Source organism: Panthera pardus, unplaced genomic scaffold, assembly GCF_024362965.1.
Source record: "Panthera pardus isolate Hobbes unplaced genomic scaffold, ASM2436296v1 HiC_scaffold_17, whole genome shotgun sequence".
Lineage (NCBI taxonomy): Eukaryota > Metazoa > Chordata > Mammalia > Carnivora > Felidae > Panthera > Panthera pardus.
The window spans coordinates 127,185,063-127,209,667 of NW_026526732.1; the positions used below are offsets into that span (position 1 = coordinate 127,185,063).

General features: G+C 43.5%; 1 protein-coding gene and 1 pseudogene across 1 annotated transcript; one reads left to right on the top strand and one right to left on the bottom strand.

Annotated features, from left to right (window-relative positions):
* Positions 1-335: 335 nt before the first annotated feature.
* On the bottom strand, positions 336-21,398 carry LOC109249425 (60S ribosomal protein L39-like). Its single transcript, XM_053904921.1, has 2 exons — positions 21,088-21,398; positions 336-692 (listed from the first exon to the last, which is right to left on the bottom strand). Exon 2 carries the CDS (start codon positions 674-676, stop codon positions 545-547), a length of 132 nt encoding a protein of 43 aa, XP_053760896.1. The 5' UTR covers positions 677-692; positions 21,088-21,398; the 3' UTR covers positions 336-544.
* On the top strand, positions 4,956-6,220 carry LOC109249391 (40S ribosomal protein S2-like; annotated as a pseudogene).
* Positions 21,399-24,605: the final 3,207 nt, after the last annotated feature.

Consider the following 24,605-nt stretch of genomic DNA (forward strand, 5'->3'; position numbering starts at 1 on the left):
GGCTGTGCTAGGTGAGAACCGAATACCTTGCAAATCCATTATTTGTTGTATTCTCTTTTGGTCTCTGTTAGTACTTGGAAAACTCTTTTTTTTTTTTTCCAACAAATGTCTCATTTATTTTATTTATTTATTTTTTTTAACATTTATTTATTTTTGAGACAGAGAGAGACAGAGCATGAACGGGGAGGGTCAGAGAGAGGGAGACACAGAATCTGAAACAGGCTCCAGGCTCTGAGCCATCAGCACAGAGCCTGACGCGGGGATTGAACTCACGAACCACGAGATCATGACCTGAGCCGAAGTCGGCCGCTTAACCGACTGGGCCACCCAGGCGCCCCAACAAATGTCTCATTTATTACTGAACGAACACACTGGTGCAGAAGCACAGTAGCAGAGAAAAATCATTTTCCTGATAAAACACATCCATTGTTCAGGCAGTTGTGATGTTTACAGAGTAATAGGATAGGAACACGTGACCTTCATGCAGCATAAACTTGTGTGCCATCTTGTGTGCGATCCCTTATTGACCCAGCCTGGTCCTTCTTCAATGCTTCCTCTCAGAGTTGTACCTGATTTTATTACCAGTTTTCATCCAAATCCAGTGGGGAACAGGATGATTCTGCTTTTGTTTCTTGTCCAGGAATCGCTTGATCCTGAAAGTCTTGTGGGAAGACATGGCGAGGGACAGGCAACTGGACACAGAGAAAAGGAGAGAGAAGGGAAAGTCTTTTTTAATAAGTTCCAGTGTATGGGGTGCGTGGGTGGCTTAGTCAGTTAAGCATCTGACTCTTGGTTCTGGCTCAGGTCATGACCTCACGGTTCGCAAGTTTGACCCCCGTGTAAGGCTCTGCGTTGACAGCGTGGAGCCAGCCTGCGATTCTCTCTCCAACTCTCTCTGCCTCTCTCAAAATAAATAAATAAACTTTAAAAAAAAAAGTTCCAGTGTATCACAGCAGTAGTAATGGAGAAAAGTTTTCTTTAGGGTGGAAATACTAAAGCAGTGGCAGCATACTAAATCATTGAGTTTCTGGGTTTTGAACTGACTTTATTTATTTGTTTATTTATTTATTTGTTTATTTATTTATTTTTATTGAGAGAGAGAGAGGGTGCAGGGAGAGAGAGGGTGAGAGAGAGAATACCACAAGGGGCAGATTTGGAGAAAAGCAGGACCCACCGGATGCAGGGCTTGAACTCACAAACCATGAGGTCATAACCTGAACCGAAGTCAGATGCTTAACCGACTGAGCCACCCGGGCATCCTGAAGTGACTTTTTATATCTGCCACCTCTTCTTCGCAATTCCTCTTCTGGACTTCCGACCCTCTCCACTGCCCTGATCCTCCCCTCCGCCTCCTCAGGCTGCACCATGAGGCTGTTTCTGGCCCCTTGCTCTGTGTCTGCCCACCCGGTCCTCAACAATGCCAGCCCTTGTCAAGACTTCAGTTGTCACCTTTGTGAGGATGATCCCAAACTGTGACTCTGGTCTTGACATTTCTCCAAATTTCCAGCCTTCCTCTGGGCCACACTGCTTGGTGAGGCAGTTGCTGTCTTGTCAGCATTTCCAAAGCGGAATTTAATTCTTTCAGTCCAAGCTCAAAACTTTCAAAATGATCTTGAACAACTTGCTGACATCTAGTTATCAAAGCATATTGACCTCATGTGCACTGATCTCTTCATGCCGCCCTCTTCTGTCCCACATCCATGTCACCACCTAATCCGGGCTCCCATTACTTCCTCCCCACACCATTGCAAACCCTCCTAACTGGTCTCCCCACTTCCGTTCTCTATCCATTCCAAATCAACCTAGATCAACCTTGACAGATTTCCCTTCCCCAAGCGCTGTCAAAAATTTGTACTCCTTGGCTCAAAGTGCCTCACTCTGCCTGATATTCAAGGTCACCGATGGTGGGTGCACCGTCACCAAAATCTACCTCCATCTTTTCCTCAACACAAGCTCGTGCTTCCCTGCCTGTTTCAAAATGCATTTTATTTAAAAAAATTTTTTTTAATTTTTTTTATGTTTATTTATTTTTGACAGATAGAGGGAGAGAGAGACAGCATGAGTGGGGGAGGGGCAGAGAGAGAGACACAAGGATTCTGAAGCAGGCTCCAGGCTCTGAGCTGTTAGCACAGAGCCTGACGCGGGGCTCAAACTCACGGACCTCGAGATCATGACCTGAGCCGAAGTCGGACCCTCAACTGACTGAGCGACCCAGGTGCCCCTTTTAAAAAAATGTTTAATGTTTGTTTTTGAGAAAGAGAGAGAGAGAGAGAGAGTGCAAGTAGAGGAGGGTCAGAGAGAGAGGGAGACACAGAATCAAAGCAGGTTCCAGGCTTCAAGCTGTCAGCACAGAGCCCAATGCAGGGCTCAAACCCACGGACCGAGAGATCATGACCTGAGCTGAAGTCGAATGCTTAACAGACTGAGCCACCCAGGTGCCCAATGCATTTTTTTTTTAAATTTTAATGTTTACTTATTTTTGAAAGAGAGAGCTTGAGCAGGGGAGGGGCAGTAAGAGAGGGAAACAGAGGATCTGAAGCAGGCTCTGAACTGACAGCAGACAGCTTGATGTGGGACTTGAACTCATAAACCATCAGATCACAACCTGGGCCGAAGTCGGATGCTCAACCAACTGAGCCACCCAGGCGCCCCTAGTCCAAAATGCATTTTAAATGATAGGTCCACTCGGACCTTTTCCTGATACCCTCTCCAGATGCCCTGCTTGCTCTCATGCAGCCCTAGTGCTCTGCGGGCTCCCTTCCTGCCCTGTATCATCACAAGGCCCATGCTTGTTACCGTTCGTCAGCTCCTTCGTTTCCCCACCGCGGGGAACGCCGTCACCTCTTACAGGGCCCAGGCCAGAAACTGGAGGATTCCAGATGCCTTCCTCTATCTCACTCGGGTCCTTGCAAATCAGCCTCTGAGACAGCTCTCTCACATCTGTCCCCTCTGGTCATCCTCCCTTGCCCTGTGTGAGCTCAAGACATCCCCATCTGGGAGCTGGGGCAGGACCGTCCTTGTGGCATTGAGATAGAAAGCCTGCCATCTCCACCCAGCTCGTTACCTGTGTGATTCTGGGGAGGTTGCTCGGCTTTTCTGAGCATTAGTTTTCTCACCTGCGAAGGGTTAAAAAAATAAAATAAAATAATTTCCCACCTGGCCCCTGGCTGCAGTGACACAAGAATAAATCCAGTGCTCTCTATGCTACCAAGGAGCTCTATAAAAAAAAAACAACACAAAACCCTGTCTGATCCCACCTATAACTTCCAATGCCAATAACTGGCAGAATAAAATTTTGTTGTTTTTTTTCTTTTGTATTTGTTGGGTTTTTTTTTAAATTTTTTGGTTGTTTTATTTTTTATTTTTTATTTTGTTATTTATTTTTTATTTTTTATTTTTTTGCTTAGCCTGTAAGACCATGCACGCCATGGCCTGGCTGTTCCTCTTACTGCTCTGAGGAGCCCCCAAGATAAAAAAGCAAGCATGCTCCCTGCACGCAGCAAGTCCTTGCACACACTCAAGTCTTGCACGTGCTGTTGTCCAGGTCTCTGATCATCCTGAGCCACCTCCGCTTTACTCCTTGATGCTTTCCACGTCTACTAACTTCTCACGCTCTTTAAGACACAACTGGAGGGTCACCTTCTCTGAGAAGCCTCCCTGGCCCCCCAGGAAATGTGGGGAGTGCTCCTCTGTATTCCAATCATCCCCATACTTAGTCCATGCTATTTTCCAACTGGCTCTCCTTCCTGCTGAACTTGAGGTCCCTGTCCTGTTGGACTTGATACCCTGGTACCCAGCTCTGGGCCTAGGATATATATACTGCTAATAATTTGGTATTGAACGACTGAAGGAATGAATGAATCCTATCCGTGCCCCCCACTCCCACATACTATAAGTTCATCAAAGACCAAGGTTGTATTTCTTCTAACATCTGCCAGTTGGTCCTACGCTAAAGAGATTCTTAATCAATACTTGGCTGTTTAAAGAACAGCCAAGGAGGACAGTGTGGCACAAACACAGTGGGCAAAGGGGACAATAAGATGAGCCAAGGGGGCCAGACAGGAATGGAGCTTTGAGGCCATGGGAAGAAAGAGTGTGGGCTTCGTGCAAGTACAGTAGGAAGCTACCGGAGGGGCTGAAATAGACGAACAACTTCAGGTTTATGATTTTAAGCAAAGCCGGGCCGTAAAGGCCACATGCTGTATGACTTCATTGTATGACATACTTATCACGCTCAGAACCCTCCCCAGGAAATATTCAGTTTTCTCATCTCTAAGGTTAGACCAACTCACGTCCAAGGTCACGTTTAGTTCCATGTTTTTTTTTATTTCTTGTTAAATAAAAAATGACTGTTAAGCTAAAGGAATAGAACCCGGCATAGCAACCCCAGGGAAGGGATGCCTAGATTCTGTTTCAGCAGCACTATGATATGGTGGGAAGGACCCAGGAGATTTGCATTCTTCACTGGTTTGAGCATTTACCACTGGAGTGACCTTAGAAAAACCATCAAATCCTCCAGCTCTTTGTTTTTGTATCTCTAAAATATGGGAGCTCTAGAGGATGGCTTCAATGGTCCCTCCCATAGAAAGTTTGAGTTTTAACCCACCCTCGCTTTCTGAAGGCAACCTAGACCCGTCTTGGAATAAAGTATGTATTCACCCACATTGTAGATTCTAACAGTTTTAATAAAATTAATGCCATTGATTTTTTTTCTGTTAAAAAGACTGAGATATGGGGAACCTGGGTGGCTCAGTCAGTTAAACGTCCGACATTTGATATCAGCTCAGGTCTTGAACTCAGGGTCATGAGTTCAAGTCCCGCTTTGGGTCCATGCTGGGTGCACAGTGTGCTTAAAAAAATAAAAAAATTTTAAAAAGACTGAGAGAAATACATGGAATATATTGCATATTAAAAAGAGTGTGGTAGCTCCATCTTCAAGAAAACACCAAATAGTAGATGATGCTGGTGCTGCAGGACGGACCTGGAATGGGAGCTCACAGAGGCACGACTGAGGACAAGGAGTGGATCCCTGTCACCAAGCTGGGCCACCTTATCAATGACATGAAGATGAAGTCCCTGGAAGAGATCTATCTCTTCTCCCTGCCCCTCAAGGACTCTGAGGTCATTGACTTTTTTCTGGGGGCATTCCTCAAGGATGAGAGTTTTTCTGTTTTTGTTTTGGTTTTGGTTTTTTAATGTTTATTTATTTTGAGAGAGACAGAGACAGACTGTGAGCAGGTAGAGGCAGAGACAGAAAGCGACACAGAATTCGAAGCAGGATCCAGGCTCTGAGCTGTCAGCACAGAGCCCAATGTGGGGCTCAAACCCATGAACCGCAATATCATGACCTGAGCTGATGTTGGACGCTTAACGGACTGAGCCACCCATGTGCCCCTCAAGGATGAGGTCTTGAAGATTATGCTTGTGTAAAGCAGACCCCTGCTGGCCAGAAGACTAGGTTCAAGGCATTTGTTGCCATCGGAGATTATTGCGGACACGTTGGTTTGGGTTTAAGTGCTCCAAGGAGGTAGTCACTGCCATCCATTGGGCCATGATACTGAACAAACTTTCCATTGTCCCTGTGAAGTGAGGCTACCAGGGGAACAAGGTTGGTGAGCCCCACACTGTCTCATGCAAGGTAGCCAGCTCCTGTGGCTCTGTGCTGGTGTGTTTCATCCTTGTCCACAGAGGCACTGGCATCCCTGCCCACAAAGGCACTGTCTCAGCCCCTGTGCCCAAGAAGCTACTGGTGATGGCCAGTATTAACAACTGCCACCCCTCACCCAGGGACTGTACTGACACTGTGGGCAATTTCAGCAAGGCCACTTTTTCTTTTTAAATTTATTTATTTATTTATTTTGAGAGAGACAGAGACAGTGCAAGTGGGGGAGGGGCATAGAGAGAGGGAGAGAGAGAATCCCAAGCAGGCTCTGTGCTACCAGCACAGAGCCCCATGTGGGGCTCGAGCTCGTGAAACTGTGAGATCATGACCTGAGCTGAAACCAAGAGTTGGATGCTTAACAGACTGAGCCACCCAGGCACCCCGATCCATGTCACTTTTGATGCCATTTCCAAGACCTACGGTTATCTCACCCCTGACTTCTGGAAAGAGACAGTGTTTGCCAAGTCTCCCTACTAGAAATTCACTGACCATCTTGGGAAGGCCCACACCAAAGTCTCTATACAGGGGATCCCGGCTCCAGCTGTGGCCACTACATAGTGTTACACAAGAAAACTAAAGTGAAGTAAATCCTGTAAAAGAAAAGAATGTGATAGATTTATAAACACTGACATGGAAGATGTCCCATGAGTGTTGCTGTTAGAAAACTGAGTTACAAAACAGTATGTAGTATAGTCCTCCCTTATCTGAGGGGGTCAGCTACCCTCAGTCAACCTCAGTCTGTAAGCAGATGATCGTCCTTCTGGCACATCAGTAGGTCAGTAGCAGCCTAACACTATATCACAGTGCCTCTGTCAGTCACCTCACTTCATCTCATTACGTAGGCATTTTATCTTCTCATGTCATCACAAGAGGAAGCAGAGTGAGTACAGTATGGTAAGCTATGTTGAAAGATCACATTCACCTGACTTTTACTACAGTATATTCTTATAATGTTTTTATTTTATTATTGTCTATTATTGTTTATCTCTTGAAATTAGACTTCATCATAGGCATGTACATATAGGAAAAAACAGAGTATATATAGGGTTGGATACTCTCTGTGGTTTTAGGCATCCACTGGGGTCCTTGGGATGGATCCCCCATTGATAAGGAAGGACAACTGCATAATATATCATTTTTATAAGACAAGAGTGTATGCACATATAAATACACAAATCTTTTCCTCGCTCAGTCTTTACTGTCTTACTATGCACCACAGTCCGCCCAGTGGCTCCAGGCAAACACACAGAAATCAGTCACTCTTGGTTCCTTCCCTTCCTTCGCACCTTAGCTCTCTCTCTTCATAGGAGACAGGGGGAAAAAGCCCATGGATGTTGGGAAGTTTTATGGTCTTGGGAGAGAAGACAATGCACCAAAGAAGATTAGAGAATAATTTGGAATAGATGTTGTCATTGGACGAGAAAAAACCCTGCGGCCGCGGTGGTCAGAGAAGAGACATGAAGGGGCTGAGTTGGGCTCGAGTGGGGAGTCAGGCTAGATGAGGGCAGGCCAGAGGAGCAGGCATGTGAGGGAAGTGGAGGGAGTGTGTGGCATGTCAGAGGAGAGGGGCCACTACTGAGCAGGCTGGGCAAGGCACTTGTGTTCATCTTCTAGGGGTCCCACAACAGAGTTCCACAGATCGGAGGTGTTTAAACAACACAAGTTCATTTTCTCAGTTCTGGAGGCTGGAAGTCCAAGATCAAGGTGTTGGCAGGATTGATTCCTTCTGAGGCCTCTGTCCTTGGCCTGCAGATGCTGCCTTCTTCCTGGGTCCTCACACAGTCTTCCCTCCGCATGTGTCTGTGTCCTAAACTCCTCCTCCTTTTATAAGGACACCAGTCAGACTGGATTAGAGTCTATCCTACTGACCTCATTTTAACTTAATCACCTCTTTAAAGACCCTGTCTCCAAATACAGTCACATTCCGAGGTGCTGGAGGATAGGATTTTGAGGGAAACACAGTTCAGTTCGTCACACTGTCTATGCCTGAGGTATAGTAGGTGGTCAGGAAATGGTTGAAAGACTGAATAAATGAAGCGCATGAGATTGCTTTGTTTATGGGCACAGCAGGAAGTTTGTAGGACACTTAAAGTTGGAAAGATCATGAAGAGAAAGTCTAGATCCAAGCTCTAAGACACTCTTGAGCAAAGGACCCCCATGATGTTGATGTTGTTGCAAGCACATTAGACGACAATGTTATGCCCTGTGGTTTGGAGCAGAGGTGAGCCTGGGAGCAGAGAGATCAGGTGAAAGACCATTTCAGTCATTCCAGGTGTGTGGTGACAAGAGGTAGTGGCCACAGAATGAAAGCTGGAGGCAGATGGATGTGCCCAGGGTGGGGGTGGGAGGGGGTGGTGTTCCAAGCACCTGCACCCAGCTGATGTGTATGTGAGAGCCATATTCTGCCTTCACCTTGAGAACAAGGAGTCCTCTAGAAACTGGAAAGGCAGTGGTTACCAAAGCTGTGTAAGATGATCTCATAGGTCCTGGGACATCAATGACTCCAAACAATTCCTTTTGATTCAGGGCCCTCTCAATTTGTCCCCACCCTCAGCTGGGTCTACTCTGCCCTTGAATATGAGTAGACTGCACTAAGACAGATTCTGATTGGTTGGCAGAGATATTAAACTTATTCCCACCTTGTCTTGGATTTTGTGGTTCTCTCCCCTAAGCACACCACTTGTACCCACTAGGACGCCCTCTCCCTTCTTCCCTTCCTCTGAAAATTCTACCTGGCTTTCAAGGCCCAATTTATATATTGCCTCATCCACACACCTCTTGGAAGCACTACAGCTCATGTGGGTCTGTCCTTTGGCTGAGCCCTAATCACATAAGGGCTCACTATAAGATGATATATAGTGATACTATAAGATGTATCATGACGTTAAATAAGGTACCATGGCCACGCTTGAGATATTTGGAACATTTTTATGCCATGCAAACTCCCCCATGAGACTCTAAGTTCCTTGAGGTCATGGATTTGGAGCTTCTTATGTATTTGCTACACTGTGAAACCTAGTGCATATTAGGTGCTCAACAAATTAATGCTGAAACAATAGCCAACATGCCAAAGGTCCACATAAATGGAATTAGCAGGCAAAAAAGGGCAGAGATAGAATATAAGCATATTCATTTCAATTCGTAGAAATGGCCACTAAGCCCCAACCCCACCAGCTTGCCCAGTACTTCCTTAATACTGCTCAAAAAAAGCCTTAGCTCCAAGTCAAAGGGGTTCTTAACTTCCAAAAGGAGCTTCATGTGTAGGAACTCAAACTTGACTTAACCTCATATGCATAATGTTGATAAAAGGGTTGAGTGGACCAAACTCCTGGCAATCTGCACCTGAGGAGGTGATTAACCAGTCCTGGGAAGCAGGTAGGACCAACACTTCTGATAAGGATCAGGCAGAGGGCCTGAGGGAAGCTGGCACCAGGGTGGCCTTTGGGGAGGAAGGCAGTTGTTAGAATTTTCCTTAAGGGAAGAAACCAAAGGAGAATTGGCAGTTTTTTTTGAGAAAATGTAAAAGCTGATCCTCAAATTTGCATAGAATTGCAGGAAGTAATGAATAACAAAAAGAATCTTGGGAAAGAAGAACAAATTGAAAGAAAAAAACAAGAAGAAGAACAAATTGAGAGGACTCACACTTCCTAATTTCAACATTTATCACAAAACTGCGGTAATCAAATGAGTGGAGTGCTGGCATAAGGACAGACAAATCGAGCAACAGAATAAAATTGAGAGTCTAGAGATAAACTCATGTGTCTATGGTCAAATGATTTGCAACAAGGGTGCCAAGTCCATTCAATGGGAGAGAGAACAGACTTATCAACAACCGATGCTGGAAAAACGAGATTCCTACATGCAAAAGAATGAAGTTGGGCTCTCATACACCGTACACAAAAATAACTCAGATTGATCAGTGACCTAAATATAAGGGCTAAAACCCCGGGGCACCTGGGTGGCACAGTTGGTTGAGCATCCGACTCTTGGTTTTGGTTCAGGTCATGATCCCACGATTCATGGGATTAAGCCCTGCTATCAGCATGGAGCCTGCTTCAGATTCTCTCTCTCCCTCTCCCTCTCCCTCTCTCTCTCTCTCTCTCTCTCTCTCTCTCTCTTTCTGCCCTTCCCCTGCTTTTGCTCTCTCTCAAAACAAATAAACTAAAAAAAAAAAATTAAAATTTTGCGCACCAAAGACATTATCAAGAAAGTGAAAAGAATCTATGGAATGGAAGAAAATATTTTCAGATCAAATATCTGATAATGGTTTATTATCTAGATTATATAAAGAATTCCTAGGGGTGCCTGGGTGGCTCAGTCCGTTGAGCATCCGACTTCAGCTCAGGTCATGATCTCGTGGTTCGTGGGTTCCAGCCTCACATGGGGCTCTGTGCTGACAGCTCAGAGCCTGGAGCCTGCTTTAGATTCTGTGTCTCCCTCTCTCTGCTCCTCCCCCAATCGTGCTCTGTCTCTCTCTCTCTCTCTGTCAAAAATAAATGATAAAAACTTTAAAAAAAAAAAGAACTCCTAACACTCAACAAGACAAACAACCAAATTTAAGAAATGGGCAAAAGACTTAAACAGACATTTCTCCAAAGAAGAAATACAAATGGCCATCAAGCATGTAAAAAGATATTCAACATCATTAATCATTAGGGAAATGTAAATCAAAACCACAGTAAGATACCACCTTCTAACCATTAGGATGGTCATTATCAAAAACAAATAAATAGAAAGCAACAAGTACTGGTGAAGATGTGGAGAAACTGGAACCCTGATGGGGATGTAAAACGGTGCTGCCACTGTGAAAAGCTGGTGTCTCATCCCAAAAACTAAACGTAGAATTACCATATGACCCAGCAATTGCACTCATAGGTATATAGACAAAAGAACTGAAAACAAGTGTACAGATACTTGTCCACATTATTCACAATCACCAAAAGGTAGAAACAACCCAAGCATCCATCAGCAGATGCATAAACAAAACATTGTATTCAGTCCTAAAAAAGGAATAAAGTTCTGATATAACACAGACAAACCTTGAAAGCATTATGCTAAATGAAATAAACTCAACAAGGGGTGCCTGGGTGGCTCAGTCAGTTAAGCCTCTGACTTTTGATTTCGGTTCAGGTCATGATCTCACGTTTGGTGAATTTGAGCCCCACACTGGGCTCTGTACAGGAAGTGCAGAACCTGGTTGGGATTCTGTCCTTCCCTCTCTCTCTGCCCCTCCCCCACTCATCTCACTCTCTTTTTCTCTCCAAATAAATAAACTTGAAAGAAAGAAAGAAAGAAAGAAAGAAGAAAGAAAGAAACCAAACACAAAAGGTCAAATATTGTATGATCTCATCTATATGAAGCATCTACAATAGGCAAATTGATAGACACAGAAAGTGTAATTGCAGTTATCAGGGGCTGGGGAAATGGGGAGTTATTACTTAATGCTCACAGAGTTCCTGTTTGGGTGGTAGAAAAGTTTTGGAAATCGATAGTGGTGATGCTGGTACAACACCGTGTATGTAATTAATGTCACTGAATTGTACTTTCAATGGCTAAGTGGCACATGGCAAATTCCGTTACCTATATTTCAGCACAATTCAAAAGAAAAATCTTATAAAATGAAATGAAACAAGAATTGGTAGAGACAAGGAGGAAAGAGAATGCAAGGTGGGTACGGTGCTCTCTGGAATGGGTTGTTATTGGGAGACTGGATGGTGGTGGGCAGCCTTTTATTCCAAAGATATTTTGTGTTAGGCACCAAACATATGCCTAGATACAAAAAAAAAAAAAAAGAAAAGAAAAGAAAAGAAAAGAAAAGCAAGCAAGAAAATCATTAGCAGGGAAGATATGCTCCAGCAAATATGAGAGAAGCAACATTGACCTTTAGAGTTATGAGACACCCACAGGCTCTCTGGGTCAACCCACGATGCCAAGATAATGACTCTAAGGTCACTGTCTATGCCCAAGTTTTACCATTCTGGTGGCACTTATTTCCTCTGCCATGTCGAAGCTCAAGTCTCATATAATATATGGGAATGTCACAAAAAAATGTCTCAGGTGACAGGTGCCAGAAAGCTTGTGTAGCTCAAAAACGTTTACTCTTCCAGCCTCTCTTCTGTAGAAAAAAAAAAAAAAAAGGGTGTGCCTGGGTGGCTCAGTCAATTGAGCATCAACAGTCCTGAGATCGAGCCCCGTGTTGGGCTCTGTGCCAAGTATGGAGCCTACTTGATTCTCTCTCTCCTTCCCTCTGCCCCTCTGTTGCTCAATATAAACAAAGAAGAAAAAAAAAAAAAAAGAGGCCAGTATGGCTTGCATAGTCCTTTCCATTTACTTTTTAAGACAAAATATGTCTGCTTCCTATTCTACAGCATTACAAACTCTGCTATCGTGAGAGAAAGCTGCACAGAGTCACGCTCCTTCCGCGAAGGCATGTGACTTTAAATCCTCCCCCTGGCGTGTCCAGGAGTTACCAGCTGCACCAGGATAGTGCTGCCCGGCGCCGTCCTCCACCTCCTGGGACAGGCTCTGAGCAGGGTGGTGTTGCAACCTGTCTCTAGAATGGCATGAGCATTGAGATACAGTACTTCGCAGTGCTTGGCACACAGTAGATACTCAAAATATGTTTGTGCGATACAGAGAATCCCAGTGCCCTCTGAGCTGGAGAAAGAAGCACGAGGAGGTGATTTTGAGGGGCAATAAAAGTGACATCCATGGAATACTAATGAAGTCTAAGTTCAACGTTAAGACAGGGACATGTTTATTTTTAAAAATTTTTAATGTTTATTTTTGAGAGAGAGAGACAGAGCGTGAGTAGGGGAGGGGCAGAGAAAGAAGGAGACACAGAATCTGAAGCAGGCTCCAGGCTCCGAGCTGTCAGCACAGAGTCTGACAGGGGCTCGAACCCACGAACCGTGAGATCATGACCTGAGCCGAAGTTGGATGCTTAACCGACTGAGCCACCCAAGCACCCCTAAGACAGAGACATTTTTAAAAGAGAGCACACACGGTCCTTTATTTGCTTCAAGTGTCTTTGACTATCTCTGCCATTTCATTTCAATGATCTTAAACCTTCCATTGGATCAGGAACTGATTTTCAGCAATAGCCACTGTTGAAATGAAGACTGAACTGACTGTAAATCGGGCATGTCATTAATTATTTAAACCTACTGAATGAAATAGACCACCTGAGGGGCACCTGGCTGGCTCAGTCCCAAGAGCATGAGACTCTTGATCTCAGGGTTGTGAGTTTGATCTTACATTGGGTATAGAGATTACTGAAGAAAATAAAAACTTTAGGGGTGCCTGGGGGGCTTAGTCAGTTAAGCGTCTGACTTCAGCTCAGGCCATGATCTCATGGTTCATGAGTTTGAGCCCCATGCTGGGCTCTGTGCTGACAGCTCAGAACCTAGAGCCTGCTTCAGATTCTGTGTCTCCCTCTCTCTCTGCCCCTCCCCCATGCGCGTGCGCGCGCGCTCTCTCTCTCTCTCTCAGAAATAAATAAACATTAAAAAAAAATTTTTAAGAAAATACTTAAAAAAATAAGTGAAATAGACCTCCTCAAAAGCACAAATAAAAGTGATGTAAAGAGACTTTTAAAAAGGATACTTCTGTATGAATGACATCTGGGTAAATTTGATATGATGGCTAGTTTGCTTACTTTTATTTTCACTGCTTTCTTCTGATTTAACTTGTGCTATGCAGTTACACCCCACAGCTGGCCCTAAACACTAATTGCTAAGAGACAGCTCTTGCAGGGAGGTAGATTCAATTAGCATCACGTCTTTAATGACCCCACATATTACATGCGTCACATGTATAATTACTTATTTTATGGCATCATGCTATCCCATAGATAAACAAAAACTTTGAGAAAATTTACTAGCTTTTTGGGGCGTGTCCCCCAAAGGGTGTCATTTTCATTTGAACCAGTAACCAAGATGAAAATAACCCTACTGTCAAGGGTTAACCTGTGGAGGTACATTAAGTTCAGAAATTCCCCCTTGTGAGGGGGAATTTTAACATAAAATGGCCAAAATGTCCATCACACCCACACGTACAAGGAAAGGCACAGCGTTGGAAGTGTACATTTGAATAATCTAGACATCTTGTATTCAGAGAACTCAGAGAAAAGCATGGGAGACTTCCCTATGAGTAAATCATTAATACAAAGTCTGACTTGGGGCACCTGGGTGGCTCAGCCAGTTAAGCATCTGACTTTAGCTCAGGTCATGATCTCATGATTCATGGGTTCGAGTCCAGCGTCAGGCTCTGTGCTGACCGCTCGGAGCCTGGAGCCTGCTTTGGATTCTGTGTCTCCCTCTCTCTCTCTCTCTCTCAAATAAATAAACATTAAAAAAAACAAAGTCTGACAAGGACACAAGGCAGACATGAGGAGGGGTTAGAGGCCAGCCACAGCCTTTATGTGGGGATTCAAAAATGAAACACGAATATCGAACAATGAACGGGCGTTTTCATGGCAGACAAAAGTCAGGATGACATTCCAGAAAGAATGAGCAGAGCAGCACGTGCCAGGGCATGAAAAGGGTGGTGGGTTTGGGAGAATTCCCTGTAAACCTGCGCTGCTGTACCTGGGGCAAAATCAGTGGGAGGTCAGAAGAACAATGGAAAACTTGAGGTAAAGCCTGAGATTTCTCCTCACTAGGTAATAAAGGAAGCCTCTGCACAGGCAGTTCGTCTTCATCTTAAAATACAAAGGTAAGTTGGGGTATTGGATTGTAAAATACTATTGAGATAGAATGAGCAGTCCTAGGAACAACTGAACCCCCAATCACCAAGCTCAGCCGTGCTCCTCAGAGAACCAGTAGCATCAAAAGAAGCCTGTCTCTTGCCATGCTCCCTCCGTCTCCGGTTTTTAAGAACTTGTCCGTTTACCACAAGGAAGCCAGGCGAAAGAAGGACAATCAGACGTGGAGGGTATTGGGGCAGTTCCCAACGGGCTGAGTGAGACTGCGGTCACTGTGCTGCTGTCCTGGGTCAAGACTGAGAAGCTGCGGAAGGAGAGTTAGGGGTGTGGCAGGTAGGAGATGATGCACAAGGAACAGCAGTCCGGAGAACTGATAGTTTCTGTGGGTTTTTTTTTTAAAGTTTATTTATTTATTTTTGAGAGAGACAGAGACAGCATGAGCAGGGAAAGGGCAGAGAATCCCAAGCAGGCTGCACTGTCAGTACAGAGCCTGACGCAGGGCTCGAGCCCATGAAACCGTGAGATCATGACCTGAGCTGAAAACCAAGAGTCGAACAAAGGCTTAACCGACTGAGCCACCCAGGTGCCCCAGAACCGACCGTTTCTACACAGTAGAGTTCTGTTCTCTATTGCCTACTCGCCATTCTCCAAGAAAGGCGGCTGTTGCTGGCAATTCTCATTCCACACCCCCCACTTCTGCTGTGGATGGATTTCCTCCCCTAATGTCTTCCACCATCCGAATGTTTCTGCTATTCACACCCTCAGAATGGAGATTCCACACGAAGCTGTCTGGTGTTTATCATGGACCACAGGAGGTGCTCTGCCTCTCATTCTGTTTCCTCCCCAACGTCCACTACTCCCTACCAGAAAAGATTAGAAATTCTCTCTGATCAAGATGTGACAAGGTTCATTTGCACATTTAACAAATTATGTTCTTTTTGTGTAACAAATATAACTATTTTTTTTAATGTTTATTTTTGAGAGAGAGAGCACAGGTGGGATGGGGCGGGCACAGAGAGGGAGACACAGAATCTAAAGCAGGCTCCAGGCTCTGAGCTGTCAGCACAGAGCCTGATTCGGGGCTCGAACCCACGGACTGTGAGATCATGACCTGAGACAAAGTCAGACGCTCAACTGACTGAGCCACCCAGTGCGGTGCCAGGTGCCCCAACAAATAATTTTAGTAAGTTATTGCAGCATCTAATTGAGGAAGGGGAGGAGGAAAGGAGATAATATATACAAACCCACCATTCTGTGGTGGGTGCTCTCAACATATTATCTCATTTAATCCTCTCAATGTTCCTGTGAAGGAAGCTTGTTCAACCCATTTTACAGATGTGAAAATAAACAAGAACTGCCCAGCCCAGTTCTTGAATACAGTGGTCTAGGCAAGTATCCAGCACAGAAGATGACTGATAAATGGTAGGCAAGTTTCACTAGATCCTTGTCCCTGATCAAGTTGATAAAGATTTACCTAGGTTTTCCTGCTTTTTCACCCCGAGCCAGTTATCATGTCCTATCTTGGCACTCAAAACATATATTGATGGAAAACAGAAAGTTCTTCACACTATATTTGGCTCTCTAAAGGAAAAGTCAAAGTCTTATATGCATTTAAAATACTACTTTTTGCCACAAGGGATTTAAAGTGATTTACCACAAAGATAGGTACAATAACATGACTAAATATAAATATGAATAAAATAATAAGATTATAGATAACATAAATATAATAGCTAAAATAAAAGTTAATAACAGAAGAGTAAAAAAAAAGTATCATAAACTACAAGCTATAAGGAAATATATAGTTGCTATAATTAAGCCTTAATTTTTACTTTTTGTTTACTACCAGCCAAACTGAAAATGAAAACATGGTCAGTTAATAGGATTTTTTTTTTTTAATGTTTATTTATTTTTCAGGGAGAGAAAGACAGAGTGTGAGTCGGGGAGGGGCAGAGAGAGACAGGGAGACAGAGAATCCGAAGCAGGCTCCAGGCTCTGAGCTGTCAGCACAGACCCCGACGTGGGGCTCGAACCCACAAATTGCCAGATCATGACCTGAGTGGAAGTCAGACGTTAACCAACTGAGCCACCAGGCACCCCAGTCAGTTCTAAGTGTTAGAGAGAAAAAGAAACTTCCTCAAGGGAAGCTTAGCTTTTCTAAAAATTTAGTTTTAAAATATATACCTCATACACAATTTCATATTAGCTTCTACCCTCCCTACCTAATGATAGAATAGACACTATTCCTATCATACATTCCCATAGCAAAAGCAAAGCATTAAAGTAGAATTCTCCAGTCAAGGTTAGAGTCTCTAGAAAGGTCCTCAAGGTGGGATACAGATTCCATATCAGTTATCAATTGCTATGTAACAAATCACCCCAAAGCTTAAACCAACCACCACTTTATTTGTTCATTATTCTGAGAGTCAGCAAATTGGGCTGAGCTTAGCTGGGCAGTTCTAACAGTACTCAAGCCTCACACTACAGAGGTTCTGATTTAACTGGTCTTGGATGCGGCTCTTTATTGGCAGCTCCCTAGGTGATTCTTACGTATTGTCAAGCTTAAGAACCACTGGCACAGTGCATAACCCTGAATCACAACTGAGAGAAGGCAATTATCCTCAGGTGAAGTTAAAAGGACTTTAAGAAATGCCAGACCCAGGGGTGCCTGAGTGGCTCAGTCGGTTAAGCATCCGACTTCCGCTCAGGTGATGATCTCACGGTTCATGAACTTGAGCCCCGCTTTGGGCTCTGTGCTGACAGCTCAGAGCCTGGAGTCTTCTTCGCATTCTGTGATTCCCTCTCTCTCTGTCCTTCCCCTAGTTGCACTACATGTCTCTCTCAAAAAATAAATAATAAACATTAAAAAAAAAAAAAAAAAAAAAACAAATGCCAGACCCAGATTATCCAAAACAATAGTGAAAAAGAACAAACTTGGAGAATTCATACTTCCTGACTTCAAAACTTACCATACAGTTACAGTAATCAAGACAGTCTATAGCATAAGTATCAATATATAGAGAGCAATGGATAAGAGCTGAGAGCCCAGGAATAAATCCTACTTTTATACTCAGTTGATTTTCAACAAGGGTTGAAAGAGCCCCAAGATCTTTCAAAGGGGAAAGAACATTCTTTTCAACAAATGGCACTGGGGCAACTGGATATCCACATGAAAAGGAATGATTCTGAATCCCTTCCTTCCATAAGAGAGAAAAAGTAATGCAAAATGGATTGCAGACCTACATGTAAGGGCTAGAATGCTATAACTCTTAGAAAAAAAGCCCAGGACTGTATACCATGGCCAAGTAGGATTTATCCCCAGAATGCAATGTTGTTTTAACATCCAAAATCCAACTAATGTAACTCACTATACTGATAGAATAAAGGACAAAAAAACCACATGGTCCTCAACAGCTGCAGAAAAATCATTGCTCAATATCCAATGATATTCATGATACAATCTCTCAACAAACTAGAAATAGGGGTACCTGGGTGTCTCAGTCGTTTAAGCGTCCAACTTCAGCTCAGGTCATGATCTCACAGTTCATGAACTTGAGCCCCATGTCGGGCCCTGTGCTGACAGCTCAGAGCCTGGAGCCTGCTTTGGATTCTGTGTCTCCCTCTCTGTGCCCCTCCCCAGCTTGCACTCTCTCTCTCAAAAAATACATAAAACACCAAAAAAATTTTTTAAAAAACTAGAAATAAAAGGAGGCTTCCTCAATTTGATACAGGCTATGTATGAAAACCTGACAGCTGACACTATACTTAATAGTGAAGACTGAACATATAATGGAATACAATTCAACCTTAAAAAGAAGGAACTTCTTTTTTTTGTTGTTTAAAATTTTTATTTATTTTTGAGAGAGAGAGAGAGAGAGACAGAGCATAAGCAGGGGAGAGGAAGAGAGGGAGGGAGACACAGAATCCACAGAAGGCTCCAGGATCTGAGCTGTCAGCACAGAGCCCTACATGGGGTCAAACTCACGAACTGTGAGATCATGACCTTAACCAAAGTTGGACATTTAATCGACTGAGCCACCCAGGTGCTCTGGAACTTCTTCTTTTTTTTTTTTTTTTTTTTTTTTTAAGTTTATTTATTTATTTTGAGAGAGAAAGAGAGAAAGAGAGCAGGGGAGGGGCAGAGAAAGAAGGAGAGAGAGAATCCCAAGCAGGCTCCACACTGCCAGTACAGAGCCCAATGTGGGGCTCAAACTCACAAACCATGAGATCATGACTTGAGCCTAAACCAAGAGTTGTAAGCTTGACTGACTGAGCCACCCAGGCGCCCCAAAAAGAAGGAACTTCTGACACATACTACAACATGGATGAACCTTGAGGGCGTTATGCTAAGTGAAATAAACCAGTCACAAAAACATAAATATTGTATGATTCCACTGATAATGAAGTATCTACAATAGTATAATCTGTAGAGGCAGAAAGTAGAATGGTGTTGTCCAGGGCTGGAAAGATAGGGGGATGGGGATTTTTTGTTTAGGGGGTACAGAGTTTCAGTTTGGGAAGACGAAAAGAGTTCTGGAGCTGGGTGGTGGTGATGGTTGTATAACAATGCGAACGTACTCAATGCCACTGAATTGTACACTTAAAGATGGTTAAAATGATAAATCTGATGTTATGACTTTTATATTTCACCACAAGCTAAAAAATAAAAAGAAGCAGGGGCACCTAGGTGGCTCAGTCAGTTAGGCATCTGCCTTCGGCTCAGGTCATGATCTCATGGTTCATGGGTTCAAGTCCCTCGTCGGGCTCTGCACTGACAGTGCGGAGCCTGCTTCTGATCTTCTGTCTCCCTCTTTGTCCGCCCCTCCCCTGCTCTCTCTCTCAAAAATAAAATAAACATTAAAAAAAAGAAGTAGATAAAACAGTGAAAAAAAAAAACTAATGTTTCCCTCTAAGACTGGGAACAAGGAAAGAATATTTTCTCTCACCACTTTTATTCAACTTTGTCCCAGAGTCTCTAGCCAGTGAAATAATGCAAGAATAAACAAATAAAAGGTATATAGATTGGAAAGAGAAGAAGCATAACTGTCTTTATTCATAGACAACATGATCCTGTATGTAGACAATTTTAAGGAGTTTCCAAAAACTTACTAGAATTAGTAAACCAGATCAGCAAGGCCACAGGATAAACGAACCAATACACAAAATTACTTGTATTTCAATATACTAACAATAAAAAATCTAAAAATAAAATTAAAAAGTATTTCCAGGGGTGCCTGGTTGGCTCAGTTGGTTAAGCATCTGACTTTGGCTCAGGTCATGATCTCATGGCTTGTGGGTTCAAGCCATGTGTGCCAACAGCTCAGAGCCTGGAGCCTGCTTCAGATTCTGTGTCTCCCTCTCTCTCTGACCCTCCCCCACTTGCACTCTGTCTGTCTGTCTCTCTCTCTCTCTCTCTCTCTCAAAAATAGACATTTAATTTTTTTTTTTAAAAAAAGCAATTCCATTCACAATAGCATCAAAAAATAAAATACTTGGAAATAAATTTAACAAAAGAAGTGCAAGAACTAAAACCAGAAAACATTACCAGGTATTTATCTGAAGATCTGAATAAATGGAGAGATGTACCATGTACATAGACTAGAAGGCTCAATATAGTTAAGAGGGTAATCCTTCTGGGATGCCTGGGTAGCTCAGTCGGTTAAGCAACCGACCAGCTCAGCTCATGATGTCATGGCTGGTGACTTTAAACCCCGCATCGGGCTCTCTGCTATCAGCATGGGGCCTGCTTTGGATCCTTTCTCTCCCTCTCTTGCTGCCCCTCCCCAACTAGCATGCATGCTCTTTCTCTCTCGAAAATAAGTAGACACTTAAAAAAAAAAAGGGAAATCCTTCATAAATTGATCTAGAAATTACATGAAATCCTTATTAAAATCTCATGAGTTTTTTGGTAGAGTTTGACAACCTGACCCTAAAAGTTATATGAAATTCAAAGAACCTAGAAGAGCCAAACAATTTTCAAAAAGAAGAACAAAGTTGGAGGACTTATACTACCTGATTTAAAAACTTAACTATACAGCTATAATAATTAAGACAATCTTATATTGGCATAAGCATAGATATATGGGGCAATGGAACAGAATAGAATGTCCAGAGATAAGCCCTTACCTTTATGATCAGTTGACTTTCAACAAAGATATGGAGGCAAAAAATATGTGTGTGTGTGTGTGTGTGTGTGTGTCCTTACCTCACAGTATTCACAAAAATTCATTAATAGACTTAAATATGTAGGAATTAAATAATTATGTTTACAGATGCTAAAATCTACCCCCCTAAAACCCCCTACCCCCCCAAAAAACCCCTGACTAAATAGCTCCTTGCTTTATTTTACTCAGGCAAATGACTAAGGCTAAAGATGGGCCAAATATCTTGAATGGAATTGTGTGTTATTTTGAACACTTTTATCAATATTTTTCACTTTGTGACCAGATTTGTCAAGCTGAGTCTCTTGGAAGGAAACCCCCATCACAGCATCCTGCTGGACATCTGCGTTGGAAAGAAAGGCAATGGGATTTTTAAGTTGACCCTGAGGGTATTGAAAAATCCTAGATGGGTTCTAAACTCAGATTTTGTTTTATAGAAGAATAAATTTGTTTTCCATTAAGAGAATTTAATTAAGAATTAGGCCAGTAAATTCTCAAACTCAGCTGTAATCATTCTCTCCAATTTATTTCAAAGACATGGCCAAGAAGGGGAGACCTACCCAGGGCTGTTTGCTACCAGATTTCTTTGGCCCCCGAGGGTGGAGAGGGTTTACAAAGCCCTCAGTCAGAAGCTGTGGTTATGGGGATTTCACACAGGAGATGCCCAAGTGTGTGTTTCTCCTGACAGCCTGGAACATTGCTGATCCAGGACCGAGCCTGCTTAAGTGAAACGCCTCGGAGGCAAGCAATCCCTCAATTAATCTTCTCTGGCTTCAGTAGACCTGAGAAATGAAAGGGCACAGCTCTCTCTCAAGGGAGAGCTGTGGGTTTGTCCGTGTCTTCTGGATTCCTTCCAGCTTCTGGGTAGGTTTTCTTTCTTGCAAGTCTGGAATGGGTGTAGAAAGCAGCACTTCCGTTCATGTCCACCAGTGGTAGCATGCTCGTTCACCTACCAACACAAGCAGCAACTGGTAGGACCAACACCTTGCTTCTTTTGTTTAGAGATTTGGTACAAAGAAAAGCAAGCCCCCTCCTATGAGGCTAATAAAAGCGAATTTGTCTTTAAAACAAGGATATACACCCCAAACATGACTTCCACCTATCTCCCTACCTACCCACAAATACTCATTAAAGTTGAATTTAGGGGACGCCTGGGTGGCTCAGTCGGTGAAGCATACGACTTAGGCTCAAGGCAAGATATGGTTCATGGGTTCGAGCCCCACATTGGTTCCACTCTGACTGCAGAGCTTGCTTGGGATTCTCTCTCTCCTTCTCTGCCCCTGCCCCACTCGTGCGTGCACTCTCTCTCTCAAAAAAAATAAATAAACTTTAAAAACATCGAATTTAAGAATAGCCTCTCATGTCTTTTAAGACATAAACTCCCCCCTTAACAAATTAACCTTAAAAACTCTATTCCAGTTAGTAGTGACCTTTCTTCATTTTGGAATATGTCACTCTCTCATCAGAGACATCAAATCTGTTTCTTCTCATGAATAATAATGTCACAATTGAGAATTATAACTTTTGGGGAGCCTGGGTGGCACAGTCGGTTAAGCATCTGTCTCTTGATCTCAGCTCAGGTTATGATCTCTCAGTTAGGGAGTTCAAGCCCCGCCTCAGACTCTGCTCTGATGGTGCAAAGCCTGCTTGGGGTTCTGTCTCTCCTTCTTTGTGCGCCTCCCCCACTTGTGCTCTTGCTCTTTCTGTCTCTCAAAATGAATAAGTAAACATAAAAAAATTTTAAAAAGAATTAAAACTTTTTTTTAAGGTTTACTTAATTTTGAAGGAGAGACACAGAGCGTGAGCAGGGGAGGAGCAGAGAGAGAGGGAGACACAGAATCAGAAGCAGGCTCCAGACTCTGAGCTGCCAGCACAGAGCCTGATACGGAGCTGGAACCCACAAACTGTGAGGTCATGACCTGAGCTGAAGTCTGATGCTTAACCAACTAAGCCACCCAGATGCCCCAAGAATTATAACTCTTAATATTTATTTGCCCTCATGCTATACTTTCTCCCTGAGAATTTCAAGATGAAATGACTATCATGTTAGGACAAATCATTTCCCAGTGTGGCACACAACCATACTGTCCTTTTCAGATCTATTCCTCGATTTTATGATAAATAGATTGTAGGAAATGACAGGACCACTCCAAATTTGTGACAAAGTTAAGCCTGGCATGCGATCCCTGCTTCTCCAATGTTACTTCTGGGTATTTCTCCTACCAATACTCTATTTCCTACCATTTTTTAAAAAATGAAACATTGTTCTTTTTCATCATCCTGCCTTTTTCTGATATTTCCTCTCATGTTTTAAAACTAGCATTGTTTTGGGGCACCTGAGTGGCTCAGTTGGTTAAGCGCCAACTTCAGCTTGGGTCATGATCTCACAGTTCATGAGTTCAAGCCCCGGGTCAGGCTCTGTGCTGACAGCTCAGAGCCTGGATCCTGCTTCAGATTCTGTGTCTCCCTCTCTCTCTGCCTCTCCCCCAGTCGTGTTCTGTGTCTGTCTCTCAAAAATCCTAAATAAAAACATTTAAAAAAAAAGCTAGCAGTGTTTTAGATTATGAAATTAATACTATTCCTTATAAAGTTTTAAAATATGAAAAGTTATGAAGAAGAAAATCAAGTCACCCATAATCCCTCCACCAAGAGATAATCACTGTTAACATTTTTGGTGTATTTCCCTTTAGTATTTTTATGTATGACATTTCCCTCCCAAAACTACATAGCAAATAAATGAAAGGCAATTTTCCCATTCTCAATCCATATCCATTGTGGATAATACCACTTACGTTTGGTCTTGAACTTGTCCCACAGTGCCACCAGCCCTGATCTTCCAGTCCCTGCCTTGTGGTTTGTTTCTCCATCCAAACCTTGACCCCAAATTCCCCGGCTGGGGCACCACTCACACTGAACTCCAGCTTTGGGTTTTGACTATTTGACTTCATTGTTGTCTGACCCCTTGGACCTTTGGGAACATGAATTGTAAAGGCAAAAACTTCATGGAACTCTGCACCCAACATAACAAAAATCAAGCAAGACTTCATGAAGAATCTACATTCTTCATCGTTTTTGATGCTTTGGAAATTAATCTAGGGTTTTACTCTGCCTTTTTTAAAGGCAGGCATTTTCAAAGACATAAGATGCTGGAGAATAGGCACCAGGCCATTTATAACTCTAGCACATGGCCCATAGTAAGTGCTCAATAAATGTCTGATGAGTGCTTAAGTGACATCTATTGAATTCTTACTTCCTGTCTGGGGGAATATAATTAAAGCTGGAAGTTAATAGCAACAGTAATGAATGTGGTCAGTGGCTCTTCATCCCTTACCAGCCAGAATCACTGGTCTTTAATCATTTAAACATGTCTGTTCCCCTAGGCTGGGTCTCCCCTTCCTGATGACTGGCCTCCTCCTGCTGCCTTTGTGCCTGCTGCTTCCACTGTACCTCCCCTGATGGACCGAGATGTGGCTCCCCAACCAAGGACAGCACTGGCCTCCCCCTCACTGACCAGCAGCCCCTCTTCTCACCTCCCACCACTGCACCTGTTGTGGTAGACCCCCTTCTTGCCAAGCTGTATGACCATTTTTCATCCTTGTCTTAGCTAACCTCTCCAAGGTGGTTGACACACTTGCCCTCTGCCCCTCTTGAAACTCCCTCGTTGGCAGGCACAATTCCTTCCTCTGAGCTCTCCTGATCCTCCTGGCTGCCCCCTTCCAGCCTCTTGGGCAGAGTCCTCCACTGCCTGAGCCATAAATGTTGGAATCCCCCCACACTTGCCTCCTTGGTTCTCTTCTCTTCTTACCCCACAGACCCGTCTCTCTGATCTCCCCCATCCCATGACTTCTGCACCATCCATGGGTCCTGCACGCCCCATGGGGTGGAATATCACAGGAGTGTCCCTCCAGATCCACATGTCCCAGTGGAACTTACATCTTCCATTTTAATCCTGCCCTTCTCTTACTGTTTCATGACACCCAAGCCTGAAACTTTGGGAGTCCCCATGTTCTTCCACAGGCACCCCTCTAATGGTTCACCAAGTCCTGCCCATTCTACCTCTTTTCTATTTGTCCAGTTA

What these genes read in the sequence shown, in the direction of transcription:
- LOC109249425 (XM_053904921.1), bottom strand. Translation starts at nt 676, where the DNA reads ATGTCTTCCCACAAGACTTTCAGGATCAAGCGATTCCTGGACAAGAAA.